The 22,847-nt window shown below is 62.8% G+C and overlaps 12 protein-coding genes across 12 annotated transcripts; 6 read left to right on the top strand and 6 right to left on the bottom strand.

Annotated features, from left to right (window-relative positions):
- Window positions 1-381: 381 nt before the first annotated feature.
- On the top strand, window positions 382-1,860 carry SDRG_00574 (hypothetical protein; the record flags this gene model as incomplete). Its single annotated transcript, XM_008606056.1, has 7 exons — window positions 382-472; window positions 522-613; window positions 662-729; window positions 774-848; window positions 895-973; window positions 1,018-1,258; window positions 1,301-1,860. The coding sequence occupies 7 exons, from the start codon at window positions 382-384 to the stop codon at window positions 1,858-1,860; spliced, it is 1,206 nt and encodes a 401-aa protein (XP_008604278.1).
- SDRG_00573 (hypothetical protein) lies at window positions 1,819-3,196 on the bottom strand. The gene is made up of 5 exons (XM_008606055.1): window positions 2,997-3,196; window positions 2,796-2,942; window positions 2,615-2,748; window positions 2,442-2,558; window positions 1,819-2,362 (listed from the first exon to the last, which is right to left on the bottom strand). The coding sequence occupies exons 1-5, from the start codon at window positions 3,157-3,159 to the stop codon at window positions 1,907-1,909; spliced, it is 1,017 nt and encodes a 338-aa protein (XP_008604277.1). The 5' UTR covers window positions 3,160-3,196; the 3' UTR covers window positions 1,819-1,906.
- Window positions 3,197-3,379: 183 nt separating this feature from the next.
- On the top strand, window positions 3,380-4,372 carry SDRG_00572 (hypothetical protein; the record flags this gene model as incomplete). The annotated part of the gene is made up of 3 exons (XM_008606054.1): window positions 3,380-3,538; window positions 3,585-4,194; window positions 4,239-4,372. The coding sequence occupies 3 exons, from the start codon at window positions 3,380-3,382 to the stop codon at window positions 4,370-4,372; spliced, it is 903 nt and encodes a 300-aa protein (XP_008604276.1).
- An 11-nt stretch (window positions 4,373-4,383) lies between these two features.
- Window positions 4,384-5,075, bottom strand: SDRG_00571 (hypothetical protein; the record flags this gene model as incomplete). The annotated part of the gene is made up of 2 exons (XM_008606053.1): window positions 4,384-4,712; window positions 4,763-5,075. 2 exons carry the CDS (start codon window positions 5,073-5,075, stop codon window positions 4,384-4,386), a joined length of 642 nt encoding a protein of 213 aa, XP_008604275.1.
- Window positions 5,076-5,248: 173 nt separating this feature from the next.
- SDRG_00570 (hypothetical protein) lies at window positions 5,249-10,563 on the bottom strand (the record flags this gene model as incomplete). Its single annotated transcript, XM_008606052.1, has 3 exons — window positions 5,249-6,796; window positions 6,842-7,178; window positions 7,226-10,563. 3 exons carry the CDS (start codon window positions 10,561-10,563, stop codon window positions 5,249-5,251), a joined length of 5,223 nt encoding a protein of 1,740 aa, XP_008604274.1.
- Window positions 10,564-10,998: 435 nt separating this feature from the next.
- SDRG_00569 (hypothetical protein) lies at window positions 10,999-11,835 on the top strand (the record flags this gene model as incomplete). The annotated part of the gene is made up of 1 exon (XM_008606051.1): window positions 10,999-11,835. One exon carries the CDS (start codon window positions 10,999-11,001, stop codon window positions 11,833-11,835), a length of 837 nt encoding a protein of 278 aa, XP_008604273.1.
- Window positions 11,832-13,395, bottom strand: SDRG_00568 (hypothetical protein). Its single transcript, XM_008606050.1, has 8 exons — window positions 12,970-13,395; window positions 12,736-12,929; window positions 12,647-12,688; window positions 12,519-12,597; window positions 12,320-12,475; window positions 12,222-12,275; window positions 12,107-12,173; window positions 11,832-12,056 (listed from the first exon to the last, which is right to left on the bottom strand). Exons 1-8 carry the CDS (start codon window positions 13,384-13,386, stop codon window positions 11,866-11,868), a joined length of 1,200 nt encoding a protein of 399 aa, XP_008604272.1. The 5' UTR covers window positions 13,387-13,395; the 3' UTR covers window positions 11,832-11,865.
- Window positions 13,396-13,698: 303 nt separating this feature from the next.
- SDRG_00567 (hypothetical protein) lies at window positions 13,699-18,965 on the top strand. The gene is made up of 4 exons (XM_008606049.1): window positions 13,699-16,654; window positions 16,698-17,144; window positions 17,195-17,510; window positions 17,559-18,965. The coding sequence occupies exons 1-4, from the start codon at window positions 13,716-13,718 to the stop codon at window positions 18,936-18,938; spliced, it is 5,082 nt and encodes a 1,693-aa protein (XP_008604271.1). The 5' UTR covers window positions 13,699-13,715; the 3' UTR covers window positions 18,939-18,965.
- Window positions 18,906-19,731, bottom strand: SDRG_00566 (glycerol kinase). The gene is made up of 2 exons (XM_008606048.1): window positions 19,531-19,731; window positions 18,906-19,478 (listed from the first exon to the last, which is right to left on the bottom strand). Exons 1-2 carry the CDS (start codon window positions 19,552-19,554, stop codon window positions 18,975-18,977), a joined length of 528 nt encoding a protein of 175 aa, XP_008604270.1. The 5' UTR covers window positions 19,555-19,731; the 3' UTR covers window positions 18,906-18,974.
- A 13-nt stretch (window positions 19,732-19,744) lies between these two features.
- On the top strand, window positions 19,745-21,107 carry SDRG_00565 (hypothetical protein; the record flags this gene model as incomplete). The annotated part of the gene is made up of 6 exons (XM_008606047.1): window positions 19,745-19,942; window positions 19,998-20,484; window positions 20,526-20,638; window positions 20,685-20,805; window positions 20,853-21,032; window positions 21,076-21,107. 6 exons carry the CDS (start codon window positions 19,745-19,747, stop codon window positions 21,105-21,107), a joined length of 1,131 nt encoding a protein of 376 aa, XP_008604269.1.
- Window positions 21,108-21,136: 29 nt separating this feature from the next.
- On the bottom strand, window positions 21,137-21,784 carry SDRG_00564 (hypothetical protein). The gene is made up of 4 exons (XM_008606046.1): window positions 21,638-21,784; window positions 21,530-21,582; window positions 21,432-21,482; window positions 21,137-21,382 (listed from the first exon to the last, which is right to left on the bottom strand). The coding sequence occupies exons 1-4, from the start codon at window positions 21,744-21,746 to the stop codon at window positions 21,170-21,172; spliced, it is 426 nt and encodes a 141-aa protein (XP_008604268.1). The 5' UTR covers window positions 21,747-21,784; the 3' UTR covers window positions 21,137-21,169.
- A 313-nt stretch (window positions 21,785-22,097) lies between these two features.
- On the top strand, window positions 22,098-22,764 carry SDRG_00563 (hypothetical protein). Its single transcript, XM_008606045.1, has one exon. It carries the CDS (start codon window positions 22,130-22,132, stop codon window positions 22,748-22,750), a length of 621 nt encoding a protein of 206 aa, XP_008604267.1. The 5' UTR covers window positions 22,098-22,129; the 3' UTR covers window positions 22,751-22,764.
- Window positions 22,765-22,847: the final 83 nt, after the last annotated feature.

The raw sequence follows: 22,847 nt of genomic DNA, 5'->3' as shown, positions 1-22,847 counted from the left end.
GTGTCAAATTTCCTCTGTCAGGAATCCCTTCGGGGATCATCCGTAAAAATTGGAACGATACAGAGAAGATTAGCATGGCCCCTGCGCAAGGATGACACGCATAAATCGAGAAGTATCGCACTTTTTGATCTTTTGCTAACGTGCTTTTTGACTTGTGCTATTTTGCATTTTTACTTTAGCACCGTGCATCTTGACGTGCATCTTGACGTCGACTTTACCTTACGGTGCGAGGTCCAGCAACGGAGATTGTCGTGTCCTTTGGCTTGCGCTTGACGATCTCAACAAGCAGTGGTCTCTGGCTTGGTCGACGTGAGGGTCGGCCGTGCCGAAACTACAGGTGGTAGAAGTGGCATATGCCGAAAAGACAACCAGAATACAACCATGTGTGGGCGGGCGCGGTGCACGCTCGCGCCAGCGCAGGTCGCCGCCGCGTCGGGCACGACCGTCGATGCGTGCGTGGGCATGGACAAGTGTAGGCCCATTGCTATTGGCCATCGCTGGCGCGTGACGCGTGCGCGTAGACGTTCCACGCAACAACGTGTCGCCGGGCATGTACACGCCGATCCAGTACGTGGACCAACGCACGAAGCAAGTGACGGTCCGCGCCATGAAGGTAGTACCTTCGCTTGCTGCGCGCCATGGCCATGCTGGCGAATCTTAGTGGGGTCTTATTCCGTCGTACACGGGCAGCCACGAGAAGCCCAACCACTTTATGCGCTTCAACGCCCGGTAGGCCGTACCGAATGACAGCGCGGTCGCTCCACGCAGTGTAGCTCGGAGGGCATTACCGAGACGCCCGCGTATCGCCGCCTTGTCGACACGCGCCGCTGCGTCGTGCATCTTGACGGGTGGGTTCATGGCGAGCCTCCATGTTGATCGCATCGACCGCTCCAGGTTTTATGAGTGGAAGAAGCCCGAGAAGCAGCCGTACTACGTCTACCATGATGGCGCATCGTCCTCGTCCAGTATGCGGGTCGGTGGCGCCTCATGCAAGGTCTGGACGACTTATGGGCGTAGATGGCCGGCGTCTACGACACGTGGGTCGACGGTGCGAGTGGCGACGTCCTCTACACGTACTCGATCGTCACGGCCGAAGCCGTCGGGGCCTTTGCGGCCATTCACACGCGGTTCCCAGTGCTGTTGGCCACACCGGATGAGGCGAACGCGTGGCTGTCGAGCGACCCGTTCCCCGTCGTGCAGCCATTGCTGGCCGCTCGACCGCCGACGAGCCTCCTCTGGCACGCGGTGACCAAGCAGAGTACTCTACTTGCTCGGTGACCTTCAACGACACTCCCTGTAGTGGGTGTGCCGACGTTCGACAGCGACGAGTGCATCCAGAAGCTCCCGACGCCGCCGTCGATCACAAGCTACTTCAGTAAGAGCCCTGCCAAGTCGCCGATGCCGCCGCCAACGGTGGCAGCACCCGCCATCGCCACGCAGAGCACAACCACAGTGACCACCGACAAGATCACGCAGATCAGCGCCGAGACTACAACGTTGACGGACGATGACCAACCGTTCAAGACATTTACATCGGCGAGAGAAGCCTTGGCCGTGATCCCAGACAACCCACCGAGTCCGGTGCCGGCCCCACTCGCCTCGCCAACACCCGCCCCAAGTCTCGTCGGCTACGTCGAGCGGCAAGCCACGCCACCGCCGGCCAAGAAGCTCAAGACGACGACGCCGGCATCGGGTGGGATCTTGGCTTTTGTCCGGAAGGACGTCGAGACCAACTGGTACGACGTACCGGCGTTCAAGCAGACGACGTCGCCTTCGCCTCGTCGTAGCAACCCAGCCGCCAAGCCACATTCAAAGAAGTGGTCAAACCAAGACCGCATCACGTCTTTCTTTTCGCAGTAACGTTTGCGCGTTGGCATTACTCGATACATTGAAACTATTCGTCAAACTATTCGTCCTTGGACTTGGTCGACGTTCGCTGGAAGAGCGGCGTGTCGAGCATGTTGGGAATCGCATGCGCTTGGTTGTCTTCGACACTGACATCGCACGTCGTCGACGTCGACGTCGTCTTTGTCACGGCCGTGATGAAATCCCGCATGACCTCAAAGTAGAGGCTACCGCCCTTGACCCACGAGTCGTTATGCGTGCCCCGGGCGATCGGGTGCCACTTGCGCAGCCGGCTGCGGCGGGCGAGGTCGTGAAGCAGCTGCATGTGGAAGGGCGGTACGAGCTCGTCTTGCTCGCCGGCGAGGAAGAGAATCGGGTGCGACAGGCTCGGAATCCGGCGCTCGTTGCTCCAGTCGATCGCGAGCAAGAACCGCTTGACGTACGTCAGCCACGGTAGGAGCGAGTCGACCATCGCCGAGATACTCAAGAACGTATTTTCGACCATGACCGCCGCAATCTATCGCGGTTTTAGACAGTGTTTGGATAGGTTTGGATAGATTGGATAGGTTGGATAGGTTGGGAGACGAGTGTAGTACCTGGTCGCCACGGTGCTCGGCAAGGTAGATGGCGACGGCGCCGCCAAGCGACCGGCCAAAGACGATGAGCTTGGTCGCATCAATGTCCTTTCGCTGCAGCACATAGTCGAGCGTGGCCTACGCAAGGGCGTGAGCGATGGCAGCGACGATGCGAGAGCGGCGATCGTGTGTACCTCGGCGTCGAGCTGGAGGCCTCGCTCGGTCGGGTCGCCGAGGCTCAAGCCAAACCCGCGGTAGTCGACAAGGAGGATGTTGCACCCGAGCTGCTTGTACATCTGCACGGCGTTTGGGAGGCGGAAGCCAATGTCTATGACCAGCCTCAGCGCCGCCAACGTAGGCAAACGATCGACGTACTGCCAGCGTTGCCGTGGTAGAAGAGGATCGTGGGCACATTCACCATCGTGGGCTGCTTGAGCAACCACGCATGGATCGTCACGCCGTCTTTCGTTGCGATGTAGACGTCTTCGGCGTCAATGGCATACTCGGCAGGGTGCTGGTAGCCTAGCATGCCACATCGTATGAGCTTGCCCAATGGCACAATGGCAGGCAGCCTACCCTTGGGGTTCTCGGTCGTAAGCTTGGGCACGCCGGGCACGCTCGGGTGGTACAACAGCTTCTCCTGGTAGACGTAGAGCAGCATCATGAGGCCGGCGAGGGCCGCGCCGCCAGCATACGTCGCGGTCTGGACCCAGCCGAGGACGCTCTCGGTCGCACTCATCGGCGGCCGTGGATCTCTACAACTTGATGTGGTCGCGATCCATATCGAGTTGGAGAGTTTTGTCGCATCAACGATCGCGGACACCGGATGGACCAATCGTACGCCGTCTTTCCTTCTATTTCAGCCAATCACATGCGGCGTAGAGTTGACCGCACGCAAAGGGCAAAGTGACGTAGTGCACTTGCATGCCACCGGATAAGAACTCAGTTGAGATTTGACGATGCAGGTGACGATCGTGAACGCCAAGGGCAAGGACTACGGCAGCCTCGACGTGGCCGAGACCGACTCGCTCTTGACGCTCAAGACCAAGTTCCAGAAGAGCTCGCGCCTCAGCATCCACCGCCAAGGCTTCAAGCTCAAGGTCGGCGAGACGCTCAAGGTACACTCGCTTGACCTGTAGACGTGTCGCCAACGTGCCGACGTAGAACTTGAACGGGGACGCGCAGACGCTGGCGTCGCTCGGCGTCAAGGACGGCGCGACCTTGATCTTCAAGGACCTCGGGCCGCAGATTGGGTACCGCACGGTCTTCCTCCTCGAGTACCTCGGCCCGATGCTGTTTGTGTTCTTTTACGCGACGCGCCCGGCGTTCCTGTACGGCGCCGACGCGGCGGCCAAGCCGTTCGCCAAGACGGCGTACCTCGGCATCGTGTGCTGGACGCTCCACTTTCTCAAGCGCGAGCTCGAGACGCTCTTCGTGCACCGCTTCTCGCGCCCGACGATGCCGCTCTTCAACCTCTTCAAGAACTGCATGTACTACTGGAGCTTTGGCGCCGTCATTGGCTACCCGCTGTGCCACCCCGACTACGTGGGCCCAAGCTCCGAGTCGCAGATCACGCTCGGTCTTGCGATCTTCGCCGTGTCGGAGTTTCTCAACTTTTGCGTCCACGTGCAGCTGCGCACGATGCGCGCCAAGGAAGGCTCGAGCGAGCGCCCGATCCCCAAGGGCCCGCTCTTCCTCCTCGTCTCGTGCCCCAACTACACGTTCGAGGTGCTCGGTTGGGTCGGCTTTTCCATCTTCACGCAAATCTTCTTTGGTATTTCAATCTATCGAGGTCTCAAGATGCTCACGTGGGCCTAGGCTACCTTTTTACGCTCGTCGGCTTCCTCCAGATGACGCAGTGGGCGCTCCAGAAGCACGCTGGCTACTACAAGACGTACGGCGACGAGTACAAGCGCCTCCGCCGAAAGGCCATCGTGCCCTTTGTGCTGTAAGCGGCCGTCGATTAGCGACGCGCTCGTTTGTTGGTAATAATTGGCGTTTGCTTCTCCTGGAAGTCGCGCTGCTTGCCCAGGTTGAGCTGCGGAAACGCCCGCTTGTTGCTGAGCTGGATGCGTGCGTCCTCGGCTTCCTCGTATGCGGCCACGTCGCCGTAGATGGTGTGGATGAGCTGGTCGAACGTCTCGTCGCGCCGGAGCGCACGCCGGGTCGACACCACCGTGTTGCAGACGGGGCAGGCCGGCGACAAGCCCTTCTCGTGGATGTGTCGCTGGATGCAGCCGCTGCAGAAGCGATGCAAGCATGCCGTAATGACTGTCGCGTCGCGAATGATGCCTAGCGTCATCGGTTAGCGATAAGCGATCGAGCGAAGGAAGAAGACGTACCCGAGCAGATGGCGCAGTGAAGCTCGTCGTGCAGCGAGGAGGCGTCGATCTGCAGCGTGCCATGGACCACTTGTCGCGGCTTGCGGCAGATATCGTAAAGCGTCACGTCGTAGTTGGCGGCCATGGCCGGCTCGTCGTACGCGGACGCGACGTTGGGCGTGCGGTACGGGTTGTGGCGGTCGACGATGGCCGTGTACACGCGCAGCACCTCCTCCGTCTCGAGGTCGATCCCGCCCATCGGGATGGTCAGCGGCGTCTTGGGCACCTTGCGCTCGGCGGCCTTGGCCTTCTCGCTCGTCTTGGTCCGGACCATACGACCGGTCGTCTCCAACTGCCACTGCCACGAGGTTTTGCGTTCGGGATCCGGATATTGCTGCCTGCCATCCGGTTATTCACGCCGACAAGTGCATCAACTTGAAGCATTTGCATGGCGCTTTCCAATGGTATCGAGTGGAGATACGACTTAGTCGAGCCGATCGATTGAGCTTAGTAGTAGTAGGCACGGATGTACTGATCAGACGTCCGACGGACCTTGGACACCTCGGCGGCGATCGAGTGCCCGGCCAAATGCTGCAGCACCGCAAGCAGCCGCTTCGGGCGCAAATGCAGTGGCCGGCCGCGCTTGACGTAAATGTCTTCTTCGCCAAACTCGTCGACGTACGGCGACGTGAAGAAGCAGGCGCGCCCGTGCACGCTCACGAGCAGCATGCTGCACGCTCTGAGTAAGAAGAACGCGCCGTTGCCGTGGCCGCAGTGCTCCACGTGCTGGAAGCAGGCGCCGCGGCTGTTGCGCTTGCAGCAGTCGGTGCCCGCGCACACGGCCGTGCCGCAGCGCATGCAGAGCGCCGTTGACTCTTGGGGCAGCCCGGTTTTCGGGCATAGATGGTGGCCATTCGCCGCGTACAAGTCGGTGTAGAGGCGCGCGAGCGGGGTCAGCGCCACATGCACCGCCCAGAGACTGCGGTTGTGGCGGTGCAGCGGCAGCCGGGGCAGCACCGCCAAGTTGGCTGCGATGCCGTCGACCAAGGGCGCGTCACTCGGGTACTTCCATGCATGCGGCGCGACGACCGTGCGGGTCCGCTGCAAGTGGCTGTGCAGAAAAGGCTGGAACGACGTCGCCGCCAAGAGATCCGCGGGCAGCGGCACCCCGAGCTGCTGGCACATACCCGAGACCGACGTCGAGAGCTGCAGATGGTTGACAAAGTTGAGGTACTGCCCGGCGTCATCGTCGTCGGGGCCGCGGAAGATCGCGCGCGCCAAGAGCGTTGCTTTGCGCAGGAAGCTCAAGACGGTCGTCTCAAAGGCCAAGTGCAGAACGTCACCGGCCGGTGCGGTCGGGGCAACTGTTACACCAAGGTCGTTCGCGATCGATTGACGCCATGCCGTCACAGGCGTCATCGCCGTCGTCGAGCCGTCACTCGCTTCAACGAGATCGTCGACGGGCTCCAGGCACTGCATAAGCGCTTGGACGATCGCAAGACACCCAAAGCCGCGGATGGCCCAGAGCATCTCGGCCTTCTCACGGAGGACCGAGCACGTGAGGAGGAGCGACCCGAACAAGTCGTGGCAGAGCAGCGGCAAGCCCAGTGACGGCAGCATGCCCGACGCGACGCGCGTCCCAAACGCCGCGTCCGTGACGACGCCCGCATCACCCGTGAGCGCCGCCGCAAGGGCTGTCGGCACGACATCGTGGAACGTTGCCGCCGGCATCATCACGGGCAGGCGGCGCAGGAGCAGCAGCATCGCATGCAGCTTGGCGTCGTCGCGCGGTGTGAACGGGTCCAACGCGGCTTCCACGTCCGATGGGAGGGACACACCGAGGCGGTGCGTCAGGGACGGCGACGCGTCACCGTCGTACGCCAGCGTCTCCAAGGCGACCGAGAGACCGCGGAGCTGCGCCGTCTCGAACGCTTGACTCACCGAGTCGAGGACAATGCGGACGACCGACACGGGGTTCGTGAGGTTGACCGGCCGGAGGTTCCGGAGCGAGTGCAGGTACGCAGCGAGGCCTTCGTATGCATTTGCGGCCGTCTCCTACACAGTCCAGAGGTCGCATCGGCTGGTGAAGATGAAGGATACCATCGGCGGTGCCGTCACGAGCTGCGACGGCAAGTGCGACTGCAAATACTCGACCACCTTGTCGGGCTGCATCGCGCCTTGGAAGTAGCGCTCGAGGCTCGTGGGCCGTGTCACTGGCCGTGGGACGAACGGGACGACCGAGTTGCTGAGACCTTTGCAGAGCGGGCAGAGGAACTCGCCCATGCTCGCATCAAACGCAATCGCGTGCTGCTGCAAGAGCGACGCGCCGACCTCGCGCGCGACCGTCGAGAGGTACTGCTGGGCGCACGGAAGGTGCAGCGCATGGCCGCACAGCGAGACGTGGATCGTGGGCGAGAGCATGTCAAAGCGATGCCGCCTACTCGTACAAGATGATGAGACATGTCGCATAGTCCTCAGACGAACGTGAACGACGGCACGGTCTGCGCCAGCCCTATAAACATGACGGGCTCGTCCTTCTTGACTTGGGCGCAGATGATGCAGTCGGGCGGCGGCTGCGCGGCCTCGACCGACTCGCCATGGCCCGTCGCGTCATTGTCCATCGTGTCATTGTCACTGGCGTCGTCGTCGTCGAGCATCGTAGCAAACTGCGACTGACGCGCCTGCATGGCCGCCATGGCTTGCTGCTGCTTGAGCTTTTGCAAAGCGAGGCGCGCCTTGGGGTCGATCGGCGCGGTCGCAGACGGACTCGTGGCCGACGCCGCCGGAAAGACCGTCAGCGCGAGGAACGTGGCGCTGCGTGGGAACAACGTCTGGACGCGCTGCAGCACAAAGAGCAGCGCCGAGACGAGCGGCTTGATCGACGCTTCGAGCGTCTCACGGAACGCCATGGCCTTGGCGGTCAACGCTGCGAGAAGACTGCTCTTGGCGACAGCGGCGCCTTCTTCGTCTGCCGCAGACGCCTCGAGTGCGGCGTCGAGTGCAGTAGTCTCGGCGGCGACCCAGGAGGGCACTGGTTCGTCGTCCGGGCGGCGGAGCTCGTACCAAACTGCATCCGCGCTCGACGCAGTGACAACGAGAAGCTGCACTGTGACCACATGCACGAGACGGCTGAGCACCGACTCGTCGTCTGCATCCCGGAGAGAGAGACGAAGCAGCTGGAAGACATGGTGGGACACGACGAGATCCCGGCATGGCTGCATCGACGGATGGCACGCTGGCAGCTCCTGGACCATCGGAAGATATGGACGCGACGGCGTCCACGTCTTGAAGAGCGCGTCTTGGCGGGCGACTTGGGCTTTCACGTGGTTCATCGGGCTCACATGGACGAACGACGGGTCGTACTCGCTGTAGAGCGCGGGCTTGAGCGAGAATTTCGCCGGCGTCAGCTCGTTTTGCGTCGTCGTTGGCCAGTCGGCCACTTCGTGGAGCACAGCCATGAGCTGCTTGTTCTTGGCGTCGTCCGAGACCGACTCGAGGCCGGGACGGGCGTAGAGCGGCTCGGTTTGCTCCCGCAGCGCCGAGTACAAGAACGGCTGGTAGCTCAGAAAGTGAACGACTTCGCGACGCAGCATGACCTCGATGCGCTGCGTCGAGGGCGGCGGCAGCTCCGTGACGAGCCACAGCAGCTTGAGGAGGCAGTCGGCCACGTACAAGCGGCGCTTCTCCGGCCCCGCCGCCACGAGCCAGTCGCCGCTCAGATCGTAGCGGCGCGTAAACGTCGCCATGAAGCGCGTATGGCCGAGTACGACGACGCTGGCTTGCACGAGCGCGACGTCCAGATCCCGAAACGAGAGGTTGTAGCCAATGTTGTAGTAGCTCGTGAGCTGCCGGATCATGAGGTCGTTGCCGTTGCGCACCCAGAGCTGGCTCGCAATCTGGGACGCCCAGACGAGCGTGCGCAGCGGCGGCTCGAGAACCGAGACCATCTTGTCCGAAGGCAGCAAGTGCGCTAGCGGCGACGTCTCTGGGAGCGAGAGGTGTTCGAGGAGTACGCGGCTCAGTACATGGTGCAGCGGGTAGTGGAACGACACGGGGCACGCGTCGACACCGACGCCGTCACTGGCGTCATTGGACGCGAGCGCCGAGCGGATCGTCACCAAGAGCGTTCTCAGCACGTTCTGAAAAGCCTCGGGCGGCAGCAAGCGAAGGCCCTTGAAGAGCGCGGGGGGCATCGCGGCTAGGGTTAAATGGAGGTTAAACGCGCTGATCCAACCGCGGTCGTCGACGTGGTCGACGTGGTGACGCGCCTCCGGGATGCGGACTTGGGGGTTCATCCCGCACAGCATGTGCAGCAGTTGGACGTAAATCTCGAGCGTCTCGGGCGACCCAAAGGCCGCGGCCATATCGGGGATCACCAGAATGTGGTTGAGGTCCATGATCAGCGGCTGGTACCGGCGGTAGCGCAAGACCATGTGGTCCAAGTCCACATGGCCATTCTGGTCCAGCGCCAGATCAAAGCCGCTCTGAAGCGCGAGTAAGATCGTATCGAGGAACCCGTGGTCGTGGACGAGAGCGTGGACGATCGACGGCGTCGTAAAGAGCTGGACGCCGAGGCTGAAGAGCGCTTCCTTGTTGGTGCCTTTGCCGCAAAAGTACTGCAGCGCGAGCTTGCTGTAGACGCGCGCGTAGACCAAGGCAAACTCAAGCTTGCGGTCGCGGTCGCCCATGAGCTTGAGGTAGAGGAGACTCAGATGGCGCATGAGCGGCTTCTTCAAGAACGGCGTGGCCTGCAATAGCACGCGGATCGGCCGGTAGTCGTCATGGCTGTCGGCGTACGTTGCTTGCACGGGGGCGAAGAGCGCGAGCAGCAACGTCGAGAGCACCGACGGCGACACGGCAGTGAGCGCGAGAAGGTAGCCGATGGCGGCCGATGCGACCTCTTCGAGGGCTTCGTGCATGTCGTCGACGATCGAGACGAACCAGTTCTCAGCGAGAAGGACGCGCATGAGCGCTAGCGCGTCTGCAAAGGTCTCGTTGCGGCGGAGCGACCCGGCGCCGGCCTTGTCGACACTGTGCGTGAACGTCTGGGCAAACACGGCCGTGAAGCCCTTCTTCTGCAGCGACACGATGAGCTCCTCGTCCGTGTGCACGTCGTCGTTGGAGACGCGGACGTGGAAGAGCTTGGGCCGAAGGTCCGTCGGAAAGGTACGCAAGTGCTGTTGCCGCGTCGCTTCGGCGGCCTGCGCGACGAGCTCGTCGTCAAAGGAGACGACCGAGCGATGCGCGACGCGCGTGAGGAGCCCGACGACCTCGGACGCGAGGGCCTCCACGACGCGCGCGATCGGGCGCGGCAGCGTCGGCGGCGTGTCGGCCCCCGCGGCATGGCCCTGGTGCTGCGGGCAAAAGCCCGATGGCTTCCACGCCTCTTCGTCACCGCAGTCGCACATACCGCCGGGCGTCGTTCGATGGAAGAAGACCTGGTGGCCCGTGTGGTCCGAGCGCTGGAAGCACGTCTGGCACAGCACGCACGTATCGTCCATTTGGCAGTCGCGGCAGTTCCATGCAATGTCGTTGTGCTTGAACATGTAGCCACACACGCGCTTTGGCACGGTCTTGGCGTGGGCGTCGTGGAGTTCATGGAGGAACGTCTCGGCGCTCTCGTAGTGCGTCGCGCCCGATGCATGCACGGCCGCGAGCAGGCTGGCCTCGAGGTACGCCGGTAGCGCTGCCGGCTCATGGCCTTCATCGATATAGTGCTGGAGCCAGCCAGGCGGCAGCACGTCCACAGCGGATGCATCTGCCAGCTGCGCCGTGACATGCTGCGCCAGCGTGGCCGGGCTCGCCAAGGTTGCCGTCGTCATCGTCAGTCGCGATCCTGCGGGATGGCGTCCAATTTTATTTTATTAAAAATATATTCCGCCTCCTGAAGGAACGCGAAGGCTTGTGCATGGTCTCTCCTTTTATATTCGGCGTTTTCGGCATCTGCCACTTGATAATGGCCGGTAAAAGGCGGCATATGCCACGTTGCATCGTCGGCCATGGACGCTGGTCTTCATCATCCAGGACCAGATCCAGGACAGCGTCAACGCGCCGTCTGTATTATACAGGCAGATGAAGAAGCCACATGCGCTGTCCGAACTCTCAAATGGGTACCGTCGACGCGAGAGGGCCCGGCTTGGCTTGCAAAAGGAGGCATTTTAGCTTCGGCATGTGCCGCCTGAAAACGAACCGTGCCGAATCCGCCGGCACGTGTCGCATCCGGAGACTGGGCGAGAGCGACCAACGAGCGGCCGGCCATGAACGTGATCAAGGAGATCGAGCGCTTGAACCAGCAGGAGCTCGACCAGGGCGTGAGCTACGAAGGCTCGTGGCACCACATCTACCGCGAGTCGGCGTGGGTCTACGTCGGCGGCCTCTCGTACGAGCTCACGGAGGGCGACGTGCTCTGCGTCTTTAGCCAGGTCGGCGAGATTGAAGACATCAACCTCGTGCGCGACAAGGACACGGGCAAGTCCATGGGCTTTGCCTTCCTCAAGTACGAAGACCACCGGTCCACGGTGCTGGCGGTCGACAACTTTAACGGCTCGTCGCTCCTCGAGCGCCTCCTCCGCGTCGACCACGTGCACAAGTACAAGCTCCCGAAGGAGCTTCGCGACAAGGAAGACGGCGTCGACGACGACGACGCGCTCGACGACGCGATAGACGAGCTCCGCGGGCAGGCAGGGCACGCGTACAAGGACAAGGAGCTCGCGACCAAGTTTGATATCCACAAGGGCGTCGACGTCTTCAAGGTCAAGCGCTCGAAAGACGAGAAGAAGAAGCTCAAGAAGGAAAAGAAGAAGGCCAAGAAGCGCATCCGCGACCAAGTCGACATCGAAGCCAAGCAGATGGCGTATCTCGAAGAGGTCAAGGCCAAGCGCCAAGCGCGGCATGAAGAGGAGCAGCGCGAGAAGCGGCGGCGCATGCAGCTCGAGGGCATCGAGAACGAAGCCGACTTTGTCATGCCCAGCGAAACCGGCTGGCGCGGCCGGTACGAGCCGACGACGACCGAGATCTACCCGACCAAGCCGCGCGACCCGAACGCGCCCAAGCCCCAGGTTCAGGGCTACGGCGGTATGAACCGCCGACGGTAGTTGAAGATGCACCACCCTTATATCCTCATCTTATTGCGTATTCGCTGCAAACTCGTACAAGTGAATGCCATTGGCCGCCAGCGTCCTTCGCGCCGTCGCGTCAGCGTCGTCGTCGTCGTCGTCACGCATGTCCTTGGGCACGTCGTAGTGGCGCTGGCCCGTGCAGCAGGCGACCTGCGCAGTCGTGCCGGCAGGAAAGAACGACACGCCGTTGACCGCATCTACGCAGGATATCGTGGCTGCAACTCCCACCGGTCGTAGTCAGTGGTACCGGCAAAACCTCCAATTTCATCGACGGCCGCGCCCGTCGTGAGGTCGTACAGCAGCACTTTGGCGTCCTAGGATGCGAGGTCGACCGTTGGCACTGCCACGAGAAGGGCCACTACCTCGCTGCCCGTGGCTACGTAGCGGCCACCGCAGTGCACGTCAAAGGCGATCTTCTAGCAATCGTATGAGCCAATGGCATCACCGCATATATAAGTACTTGGTTGGTCGGCGTATGACGTGGCAGCGAGTAGAGCACTTGCATCGTATTGCGAATGTCCCACACTTGGATGAGCCCGTGCTTGCGTGCGCCGGTGAGCAAGAAGTTGCCGTCGGGCGAGAACTGAACCTGCGTGACGCCGTGGCCGTCATGGCCCTAGTCCCATGCTACGACCAACGCGCTCGACGGACATGCGTACCTCGAGCGAGACGAGCTCGTCGCCAGACTCTTCGGCATAAATGCACGTCTGCCCGCTGTACGACCCGGCCGCATACATCCTACACACAGGATACCATGAGTCGCTACCATGGACGCCAAAGCCTGTACTTGGAGTGGTCGGGGTTGAAGTGAATCGATGAGATGATGCCCCTAGACATGGCGTGAGGGGCTACGGACGTCGTCGGCGAGAGAAGGACCGCTGGCCGTGGCGCGACTTGCGCGTCTTGCTCAGCGCCCGCGTCGTAAAGTCGCGGCTGGGTTGCGTCGTGTCGAAGAACCGAATCGTGCGCTCAAAGCCGCAAAAGAGCTTGTCACCCGTGGCATTGAACGCCACCGAGTACGCGCTCGTGAGCTCGTCCAAGTGGTCGTATGCGCGGTACGTGGCGCGCAGCTACAGCAGCGATGAGCGGGCAACCTACGCGCGCTGCTACCTCGCCCGTGTACGCGTCCCAGAGATGCACGGGGTGGGCGTGCGACGTGCTTGCAAACACGCACGTCGCGGCGTCCGACGACGTCATGAACGGGTACCACGTAAAGTCGTAGACCGTACCGCCTTCCGGCATCTCCAAGGCGGCGTCTTGCACCTCCGGGTTGACGTCAAAGAGCCGCAGCACGTTGTCGTCGGCGTTGCTCAGGAGGCAGAGCCCGTCCGGCGAGACCTTGACGCCCCGCGTGAACTGTGAGGCGAACGGGGCAGTGAGGCTGTACATGTGCGTTGGCGCCATCGCACCCGAGTGCTCGAACCACGCATATACCATGGCCTCGTCGGTGCCCGTTTCCGCCGTCTCGCCCTCGGCCATGGGCTCGTTTGCCACCTCGTCGGTCGCTGCCATGCGCTCGTCGTCCATGGTGCAAATCCTGTTTTATTTTGCGGCACATGCCACTCCATATGGGATTTAGTTTCGGCATACTCGCCACCTGCCTGGCGCCGTGTCCACAGCCGTCGCATCCCGTCGGTCCGCGCTTGAACGGGCACTTGGTTTTAGTATACAATGGCTGCGCGTCCACGGGGCGCCGGCGCGTCGACGTTGCACGCTGCCGCGTCGCAGACCTCGAAATGGCAAACTCCGTGTTGTTTTCGGCAGCTGACATCTATTCTCGGCAGATGCCACCTCGACGATGCCATGAGCAGCGGTATACGAAACGCAAGCTTTTTCTGTGGCGTGGACAAAAGCGGATGTCGCACCTCGCGAGCCCGAGTGCGCTGGGGCGCTACGTCGAGGACCGGCTGCGCCATGGGCTTGAGCCCGTGCTCGAGGCCGGCTGGATCGTGAGCCTTCTCGCGTATGGCCACAAGCCAGAGCGCTTCCCGGACTTTGCCGAGGCTGCGCTGCATGCTGCGATCCGCGTGGCCGACGGCGGCAGCTTCCCGAACGTCGCCGCGTACTTGCGCCATGTCCACGAGGCGCATGCGCTCACGATGCCCAAGCGCATGTGTGGCTACATGTTTCAGCAGAACGACATCTCGTGGAGCTGCCGCGACTGCGAGATGGACGAGACGTGCGTGCAGTGCCAGTCGTGCTTTGAGGCGTCCGACCACGACGGCCACCAAGTCTTCTTCCACCGGACATCGCCGGGCGGCATGTGCGACTGCGGCGACACGGAGGCGTGGCAGGTGCATGGCATGTGTCCGGCGCACCGCGTGCAGAGCAGCGATCTCGAGGTCGTCGAGACGCCACTCGAGCTGCCACCGCCCTTGACCGCCACGATCGTCGATGTGCTGCGCGAGCTCATCGTGTACATGGTCGACGTTGCAGGTCGCGCGACCAACAACCACGACCCGACCAAGATCGAGGCGCGGCTCAAGCCCAAGAAGCGCAAGCACAGCGACGACGACCTCCCGACCTTGTACCACGTGCGCATCTCCAACGACGACGTGCACACGGACCAGGACCTCACGGGGTCGCTCATCGACAAGGGCTACTCGCTCGAGTTTGCTGAGGCGTTCACCCAATCTGTCGACGCCGACGGCGCCGCCCTCCTCAAGGAGAAGGTCCTCCTCCCCGAAGCCCTCTCGCTCATGCAGGCCATGGAAGCCGAGGGCTGGCTCGCGTCCGTCGTCGACGACGACCACCTCGCACGCGAAGCCATCGTGGTCCACCTCTTCTCGTACGTCCACGGCCTCGCGCGGCTCTCGCCGACCTTGCAGCAGTCGCTCTTTGGCCTGCTGTTTGAGCCCGTCGCCTGCATCGAGAAGGTCTACCCCCATGTGTCGAGTGACATGGAGCCGATCGTCGAGCTGCTCACCGCGACGTCGGTGCTGCCCAAGGCGATTGTCACGGCGCTGCACTCGGCGTACTTGAACCTCATGGGCGACCGGACGCTCAAGTGGCAGTTCGCGCTCTTCTACGTCGAAGTCTACCAGCTGGTCATGCGCGAGTACTTTTGCGGGGTCGGGACCAAGAACGAAGCGATGTTTGGGCTCAGCGTCCAGATCTTCACGACGCCGTCGATCGTGCCGCAGCTCGTCGACGACAAGGGCCTCCTCCCGATGCTGCTGCACGTGCTCGGCGAGGGCCTTGAGCTCACCAAGGTCGATGACGCGCTCCAGACGCCGATGCGCGTCATCAACCTCGACCACATTGTTGTCCGCTTTACGCGCTACGAGCCTGTCATCACGGACCTCGGCTTTGTACTGCTCGTGCCGTCGATCGCGCACGCCTTCCTCGAGCACCTCGGCGCGTGGGCCCGGCTGCTTGTCGATGCGTCGCACCTGAATGCCCAAGTGCGAGTGCGCGAATCTGAGGCGCACATTGAACTCGAAGACAACATGCCGTGGTACAACGCCCTCATGCTCCACTTGAGTCTGGCGTCGGTCACCGAGAGCTTCTTCAAAGGCCTCCGCATGGCCAAGCAAGGGCTCGACGAGACGACGGCGGCGCTCATCTGGGACGGGCTCTGGCCGGCGCTGACGGCGCACGCGTCACGACGTCGCTACCACACCGTCGCCGATCAACGGCTCGTGCAGTTTGACGTGGCGGCCGAGCCCGTGTCGCTCCACCACCCGCTGCACCAAGCGATCGGGCTCTTCGTACTCGAGGTGCTTGCCGCTGGTACCTTTGACGTCGCCGCCTTTGCTACCGCCCGCGTCCAGAACGTCGACGAGTGGGACAGCCTCTTGGAGTACCCGCTGCGGTCGCTGGTCTTGTCGGCGCAAATCGCGAGTCATCTCTGGGTCCGCAACGGCCAAGAGCTCATGACGCACGAAGCCACGAGCTACGCCGACCAGGCCTACTACTTCCCCAACTTGACAGCGCACGTGTCGTTTCGAGACGTCGACCTTGCGCTGCTGCAGTTTGGGGCTGTCGTCTTGGGGCCCCGCGCCTTCTTGGCCCGCTTCCTCGACCGGTACGGCGTCGCGTCGTACCTCGCTGGCCCGACTGTGCGCCCGTGGACGCCTGAGAAACAGACGCAGCTCGTGTCGCAGTCGCTCCTCCATTTGCTGTGGCTGCTCACGGAGCTGCCGCCGCCGTCAACCACAGGCGCCGAGGTCGCGCTGCGGCGCAAGCTCGTGCACTTGCTCTTGTACCAACCGTGCAACTACTCGACGCTCCGCGACGAAGCGGCCAGTGTGTACGCGTACCCGGGGTACGAAGCGCTGCCCGAAGACACGCGCAACAAGCAGCTCCAGTCGGTCCTCGACGCGATTGCCGAGAGCCCGTCGGCGGCCATCGACAGCATCGCGCCGGCCAAGTATGTGCTCAAGCACGCGGTGTATACCGAGTACGACCCGGCCTGTCTGCATCTCAGCCCGTCCCGGCATATCAAGGCGCAGGAAGCGCGCCACGACGTTGTCTTCAAGAACTGGCGCGACACGCCGCTGCCGCTTGTCGCTGCGCTGCCGCTGCCGCACCCGCACATGGCCCGCGTCCGGGACTTGGCTCTCACGCCCGACCTTCTCGCCGTGCTCCGGCACTGCTTGCGCGACGCGCACCTCGGCGCCGACGAGACAGTGCTGACGCGCGTTGTCCACTTGCTCACGCTCCAGCTGCATGTGCTGGCCGCGTCGTCCGAGCGAGACGCGGCGACGGCGGCGCTCATGCCCGAGCTCACGATGGCGGCCACCCCGACTGACGAGCGCCTTGGCCTGCCTCTGCCCTCTGGCACCCATGCACCGTACGTTTGACGCGAATCAAGATGCGTGTTGACACTGGCGTAGGTGCGGCGACGGCAGCCTGGTGCAGCTCCTTGCAGCGCATGCGACACGGCTGCGGGCCCTCGGCGAAGCGTCGCTGACGCCGCTCCTGGCGGGGATCCTCTACGTCCTCAACGCCTATGCGGCGATGGACGCGGCGATGGCGCGCTTCCTGGCTGCCGACGTCCTCCGGGTCGTCACGACACGGACGAACGGACCATTGGACGCCAAGGCGCGGCTCGCACTGCAGAAGCACAAGCAGCAGCAGGCGATGGCGGCGATGCTGGCGCGGCAGTCGCAGTTCGCAACCACGCTGCTCGAGGCGGAGGACGACGTCGAGGCAGAGGCAGAGAGGCCCGACGAGACGCTCCTCGAGCAGTTGCCGCCCGAGTGCATCATCTGCGCGCACGCCAAGAAGGACGACCCGGTGGTATACATCGGCCTCGCCCAACGCATTGGCCGACCGCAGAGGTACGCGCTGGCTTGTGCTTGGAATCGTCCATCTGACAACTCGCACGTAGTTGCGAGACGGCGATCCACGTCCAGCTGTGTGGCCACGCTGTGCACCTCTCGTGCGTCGAGCAGTACCGGTCGACCATCCGCCGCGACACGGACGCGTCACTGCTCTCGGCCGTCGCCTTTGACGCCGCCCACGGCGAGTTCCTCTGCCCGCTCTGCAAGGCGCTGAGCAGTACGACCGTGCCATATGTCCCACGCGCGCCAAGTACGTCGGGCCACGCCATGGAAGCCTTCTTCCAAGGCGCGAGCAGCGTCGACAGCGTCCTCTTGCACCTGACCTCGCTCCCATCGCGTCTCCGGTCGTCGCCGCTGCCCTCGGTAGGCTCGAGTTAGCTCTTGGCAAATGAGCTTTTACGTTGTCTGTAGCTCCCGACGCTGGCCCGTGACGCCATGCACGCGTTTGTTGAGTCGCTGCAGATGCCACTCACGTCGGCCGCGGCCACGGTGCTCGACACGGTCGCCGACGCGTTCGCTGCCGCCGAGACCCAAGGCCTCTCGGATGCGCTTCTGCATGTGGCGTATGCCCCGGAGGCAGTCGCGGTGCACCGGCTCGGCGTCGACTTGCCGCCCGACGCGGATGTGTGCTTGGACGCGCTCACGCCCCGGGACGACGCCAAGTTGGAGGCGCTTCGCCTCGTCTTGCAGCTGCTCCCCGCGCTTCTCCCAAGCACGTATGCAGGCGCAGTCCCGAATGCACTGGCGGCGGCGCTGGAAGGGTCGGCTCCGACCAGCGACGTGCTCGCTGCCCTTACCGCGCCCTTGCTGTCGCAGGACCTGTTTCGGTCGCTGCTTCTCACGTGCGCGGTCGTCCAGGACAAGGCCGAGATGCTCTGGACGATCCGGGCGTTCGCTGTGCTGCAAATGGTCCAAGCGCTAGTGCAGACGACGACAGCGTGTCCTGACGCCTTGCCCCGTGATGTGACTGTGACGTCCGTGGACGGCTGGCGCGCGTCACTGGGCCTTCCGATCGCGGCGACTGCGCCGTCGGGCTCGATGCTCCAAGCCGTGTTTGAGTCGACGGTCCTTGGCTTTCTGCGCAAGGCGACGCTCGTCGCCCGCGCCGTCTTCCGCGGCGCCGATGACCCGGACGCGGGCTTGTACCTCAACTTTGTCTCGACCTTGCGCGGGTCCAGCTCGCTCCCGAGCCTCTGCCAGCAGCTCGGCGTGCCACTTCCCGCTGATGTCTTTGGCTCCAAGGCCTTTGGCACTTGGATCGCTCCGATGCTCGGAGCTGCGCAGGTCCCCGCGCTGCCGCTCGTGCTCGTGCGCAGCGTGCCGTGGGTGTGGCACGTGCACAGCACGCTGCTGCCGCCAAAGTACACGGACTTGTACGCGCTTCATAGCGGCCACCGGTGCCCGAGTACGTCGCTGCCGATGGAGACCACCGCGCTCTGCCTGCGCTGCGGCGTTGCTGTCTGTGCCGGCAGCGACTGCTGCAAGGTCGACGGCCAAGGCGCCTGCTCACGCCACGTTGCGCACTGCGGCCATGGCAACGGCGCGTTCTTCCTCCTCAAGGCGTGCAGTGTGCTGCTCGTGAGCGTGCATGGGCGCGCCTGTTTCTTCACGTCGCCGTACGTCGACGAGTTTGGCGAGGAGGACATTTACGTCAAGCGCGGCCGGCCGCTGCACCGTCGCTTCAAGCGGCTTGCGCTCCTCGTGCAGCTCGTCGCAGGGCATGGGATCGCGCCCGAGGTGTCCAAGGTCCGCCGAACGTCCGATCAGTACATCCGCACCTATTATTATTAAGCACAACGCATCGCGCATCGTCCTCTGCGTCCGTGTCTACTTGCCGAGGTCGGCGAGGTACTTGTTCCACTTGGCGACGTTGGCGGCCATGGCCGTGTTGCACTTGTCCGTGAACGGAAGGCGCATGTCGTACGCGTCCTCGCCGTCGGCGTAGTAGCCCTTCTCAATGTCGTAGACCTGGTACTTGAGCGTGTGTCGGTAGAGGTGGATCGCGGCCGCGTTGCCCTCGCGCACGTGCAGCGAGACGTACTCGGCCTTGAAGCTCTCGACCATCGCGCGCTGCGCCGCTTTCATGAGCTTGGTGGCAATGCCGCACTTGCGGTGTGTCCGGAGCACGGCGAGCGACGTAATGTGCCCATGCGGCACCGTCGCCTCCTCTTCCATCTTGGCGAGCACGTAGCCCACGATCTTGCCGTCATGGTCCTCGGCCACGTAGAGCAGCTGCGGCCACGACATGATGTGGTAGTAGTAGTACTTCATCTGGTAGTTCTCGGGCAGGCACCACAGGTTGGCGTTCTGCATCGCGAGAAGATCCGTCACCTGCCAGGAGCGTGCATGAGCCTTGGCCTGCCACGTCATTCATATCCAGTACCGTTGCATTGCGGATGGACACCATGTTGGTCGTCGGCTACGTCGTCCACAAATGCGTGGTGGATTCCGCGTCCCGAAATATCCAGTTTTAGAGGTTACCACGGATATGCATTCATAGAGGTCGACAGGCGGCCACGATCCAAGCGCCGGCGGTCGCTGGCACACGGGCGTAGCACGCAGGCGACGGGCGCGCCGCATGGCCATTGGCCGTGACGATGCTTCATGGACGACTGGAGAAGCGGCGAAGTGGGTTGGTCTTGCAGTACTGCAGCACGCAGCAAGGCCCGCACGCAGCAAGGCGGTGGCAAGGCGCATGGCACAGTATGGCGTGGAACAATCGGCGTGCGCCGAGTCGAGGCGCCGCCGGTATGCTTTGTACCGTAGTCGCTCCGTGCAGTGGCGAGTGGCGAGTGGTAAGTGTGCGCCTGCCAGGCCGCATGACCTCATGAATGCATGATGGAGCCACAGGGTGCCACCGAGGTTGATAGTCGAGGTCGAGGTCGCCGTCACCGCTGCCTGTGGCCTCGCCACCTACAAAGATGCTATCGAGCGGACGGCGTCAAGCGACAACATGATGCAAGATCGCGAAAAACGGCTACGGAAATGCGGTATCTTAACCTTCTCGTCGGGCTCGCGGGCGTCGCCGGCTACAACCCGCAGGGCGGCGACCTCTGCGCGACGCTCAACAACTGCAACGGCCATGGCTTTTGCAATACGCACACAAAGGTGTGCACGTGCCAGGTTGGGTGGGGCGCGCCGACCGACATTTCAATCTGGAAGAGCCCCGACTGCTCGCTGCGCACGTGTCCGGCGGGCCTCTCGTGGACCAGCGTCCCGACGTCCGAGACGACGGGCCATACTGTGCTCGCCGAGTGCTCGGACATGGGCATCTGCAACACCAACACGGGCGAATGCACCTGCTTTCCCGGTTTCCAGGGCCTCTCATGCGAACTCGGTACGTGCTCCTAAACATCGACCACTGAGCAAAACGACTAGCGGGCTGCCCGAACGGCTGCTCGGGCCACGGCCGCTGCCTTGCGATGCGGTACCTGGCGGGCCAAGCAACGGCACTACCGCTCTCGCCAGCGAGAACCTACTATGGGCTCCAGGTAGATCGCACCGGTGGTGAGCAAGATGACGACGCATGCGGCGTAGACGACCACGACATGGGACCAAGAGCGCATCTTTGGCTGCGTGTGCGACTCGTCATGGCCCGTCGGCCTGGCGTCCGGACAGACCCAAGTGCCAGAGTGGTTTGGCGCCGATTGCTCCCTTCGTGCGGCATGGTCTGCCCTTTGCGTCTCACATGCTCGCTTCTGCTAGGGCGCTGTCCGTCCAACAATGACCCGCTCTCCGGTGTCATCGACACCGACTGCGCGGGCGTCGCCGCGGCTGGAAGCACTTCGGTGGGCGCCGCCGGCAACCTTTGCTACGTCGAGTGCTCCAACCGAGGCATCTGCAACTACAAGGACGGCACGTGTGCTTGCTTCGAAGGGTTCCTAGGTACGGCGTTGTCGTCCATTTTGCGTGCGTCAAGCGTCGCTAGGCGTCGACTGCAGCGTGCAGGTCGCTGGGTAGATGGCGGGAGGACTCGAATAACGACGTCGTCGAAGAAATAACACACACACGGGTGGCCTCGTTTATTTCTTGAGGTGGTCGTAGCGCGAGGCCCACTTGTTCGCCGTGGGTTCCGCGCCCGCCGAGAAGTACTCGGTGGCCGCCATGACCGTGGCAATGGCCGCGCCGGCACCAAGGCCGACCGTGCCGCTCTTCCGCAAGATGCCCGGCACGATGCCGGCCGCAAAGCCACCGACGATCGGGTTGAAGACATCGTCCTTCATGCGGATCGAAGCCTACGCAAGCCCATGAGCGCCTTGGCACAAGAGTGGGTGTTTTGCCTACCGCAGTCGACTTGCCGACAGCGTACGAGAACGAGATCATGCCGAACGAGGCCTACGTTGGGCCATGAGCGATAGACAGTGCGGGTGCTTACAGCGTACCGAGCGAAGGGCAATCGCGCGGAGCTGGTGCGAAAAGCTCGGGAGCGCTTCGCCTGCAGGCAACGTCGTTCGTCAAGCTTGGAGGCGCAGAGACATGGCAGGACGTACCGAGCTTGGGGATGTGCCACACAGACTCGACCGAGCCGATGGCGGCGCCGGCGAAAGCACCGGCGGCCGTGAAGGCAGCGACTTGTTCGTTCGGCGAGAGGTCCTCCATCAGTTCTTTTACTGAGTGTGTGGCTTGACTTATTGCCGTCTTTGAATTTGTATGCAATACAAAAGCCAAGTCTGGAACAGTCACTATTCATTGCCACAGGTCCTCTATATACGTATACTTCCATGCTGGGGTTCGGCATGTGCCACATTGAAGGCGGGTAGCACGCCGGCGCAAGGACTGTGTGACACTCGCACGCGTCTGCGAAAGCTAGCACTAAATCCACACCGGGTACGCGGCCTTGATCATTCCTCTGTGCTTTCGCAGAGTTGGTTGAGGGTCGATGCGAAGTTTCCCTTGCCGTCAACCGCACCGGCTGGTATTATTTTCGGCACTATATGCCACATTTAATCACGCGGCCGGTCAACCAGCACACAAACAGCGCGATGCCACCCAAGGCGAAGCGGCTGACGAAGAAAGAGCAGCAGGCGCTCGCGCGAAAGGCGGCGCTAGCCCGCGCCAACGGCGTCGATGACTTCATGCTCGAGTTTGCACCATTCGCCTCGTACGCGGCCGGCGACGTGACCGTGGGCCTGCGGTCGCTACCAGCCGCGCAGCTCACGGCCGGCGAGAAGACCAAAATTGAGGCGCTCTTCTGCGCCAACATGCAGAGCTTCTACGAGCAATCGTCGTGGGGCTTTGACATGGCCGCCAAGCGCGCCGAGCTCTTTGATCCGGCGGCGCGGTACCTCATCGCGGGCGACGTCGACGCGTTCGTGCACTTTCGGTTCGTCGAGGACGACGGCGCCGAGATCGTCTACGTGTACGAGCTTCAGATTGGCCCGGTGCTGCAGCGGCGCGGCCTTGGGAAGCGGCTCATGCAGCTGCTGGAGCTCATTGCGCGGCGATACCAGATGAAGTGGATCGTCTTGACCGTCTTCAAGGCCAACGCATCCGCGCTCCAGTTCTACACCAAGACGATGCAGTACGAGGTCGACGCGACGTCGCCGAGCCAGCACGACGACCCTCACGCGTCCTATGAGATCTTAAGCAAACACCTCGCGTGACATTGCTCTTGCCACGTCATACAGTATCGACTTGATACATACGCAGATTGCAATGGTCCTGTCAACGCCGCATCGTGCACAGCGCCTTTGTAGCCGC

The sequence above is a fragment of the Saprolegnia diclina genome (assembly GCF_000281045.1).
Source record: "Saprolegnia diclina VS20 unplaced genomic scaffold supercont1.1, whole genome shotgun sequence".
In the NCBI taxonomy this organism is placed as follows: domain Eukaryota; phylum Oomycota; class Saprolegniomycetes; order Saprolegniales; family Saprolegniaceae; genus Saprolegnia; species Saprolegnia diclina.
The sequence above is the reverse complement of the archived record's forward strand: the minus strand, read 5'-3'. Positions and strand labels throughout refer to the sequence as shown.

Excerpts from the sequence above, each read along its gene's own strand:
- SDRG_00573 (XM_008606055.1), bottom strand. The coding sequence starts at position 3,159 with ATGAGTGCGACCGAGAGCGTCCTCGGCTGGGTCCAGACCGCGACGTAT. Across the intron at positions 2,943-2,996 it reads TACGACCGAGAACCCCAAGG|GCTACCAGCACCCTGCCGAG; the intron begins GTAGGCTGCCTG and ends GTGGCATGCTAG. Across the intron at positions 2,559-2,614 it reads GCCTCCAGCTCGACGCCGAG|GCCACGCTCGACTATGTGCT; the intron begins GTACACACGATC and ends GCCCTTGCGTAG.
- SDRG_00568 (XM_008606050.1), bottom strand. The coding sequence starts at position 13,386 with ATGGACGACGAGCGCATGGCAGCGACCGACGAGGTGGCAAACGAGCCC. Across the intron at positions 12,174-12,221 it reads ACGTAGCCACGGGCAGCGAG|GACGCCAAAGTGCTGCTGTA; the intron begins GTAGTGGCCCTT and ends CTCGCATCCTAG. Across the intron at positions 12,057-12,106 it reads TGAAATTGGAGGTTTTGCCG|ATGCGGTCAACGGCGTGTCG; the intron begins GTACCACTGACT and ends TATCCTGCGTAG.
- SDRG_00567 (XM_008606049.1), top strand. The coding sequence starts at position 13,716 with ATGTCGCACCTCGCGAGCCCGAGTGCGCTGGGGCGCTACGTCGAGGAC. Across the intron at positions 16,655-16,697 it reads CCCTCTGGCACCCATGCACC|GTGCGGCGACGGCAGCCTGG; the intron begins GTACGTTTGACG and ends ACACTGGCGTAG. Across the intron at positions 17,511-17,558 it reads GGTCGTCGCCGCTGCCCTCG|CTCCCGACGCTGGCCCGTGA; the intron begins GTAGGCTCGAGT and ends CGTTGTCTGTAG.
- SDRG_00566 (XM_008606048.1), bottom strand. The coding sequence starts at position 19,554 with ATGGTGTCCATCCGCAATGCAACG. Across the intron at positions 19,479-19,530 it reads TGTCCATCCGCAATGCAACG|GTGACGGATCTTCTCGCGAT; the intron begins GTACTGGATATG and ends CGCTCCTGGCAG.
- SDRG_00564 (XM_008606046.1), bottom strand. The coding sequence starts at position 21,746 with ATGGAGGACCTCTCGCCGAACGAACAAGTCGCTGCCTTCACGGCCGCC. Across the intron at positions 21,583-21,637 it reads GTGGCACATCCCCAAGCTCG|GCGAAGCGCTCCCGAGCTTT; the intron begins GTACGTCCTGCC and ends CGTTGCCTGCAG. Across the intron at positions 21,483-21,529 it reads GCGCGATTGCCCTTCGCTCG|GCCTCGTTCGGCATGATCTC; the intron begins GTACGCTGTAAG and ends GGCCCAACGTAG.
- SDRG_00563 (XM_008606045.1), top strand. The coding sequence starts at position 22,130 with ATGCCACCCAAGGCGAAGCGGCTGACGAAGAAAGAGCAGCAGGCGCTC.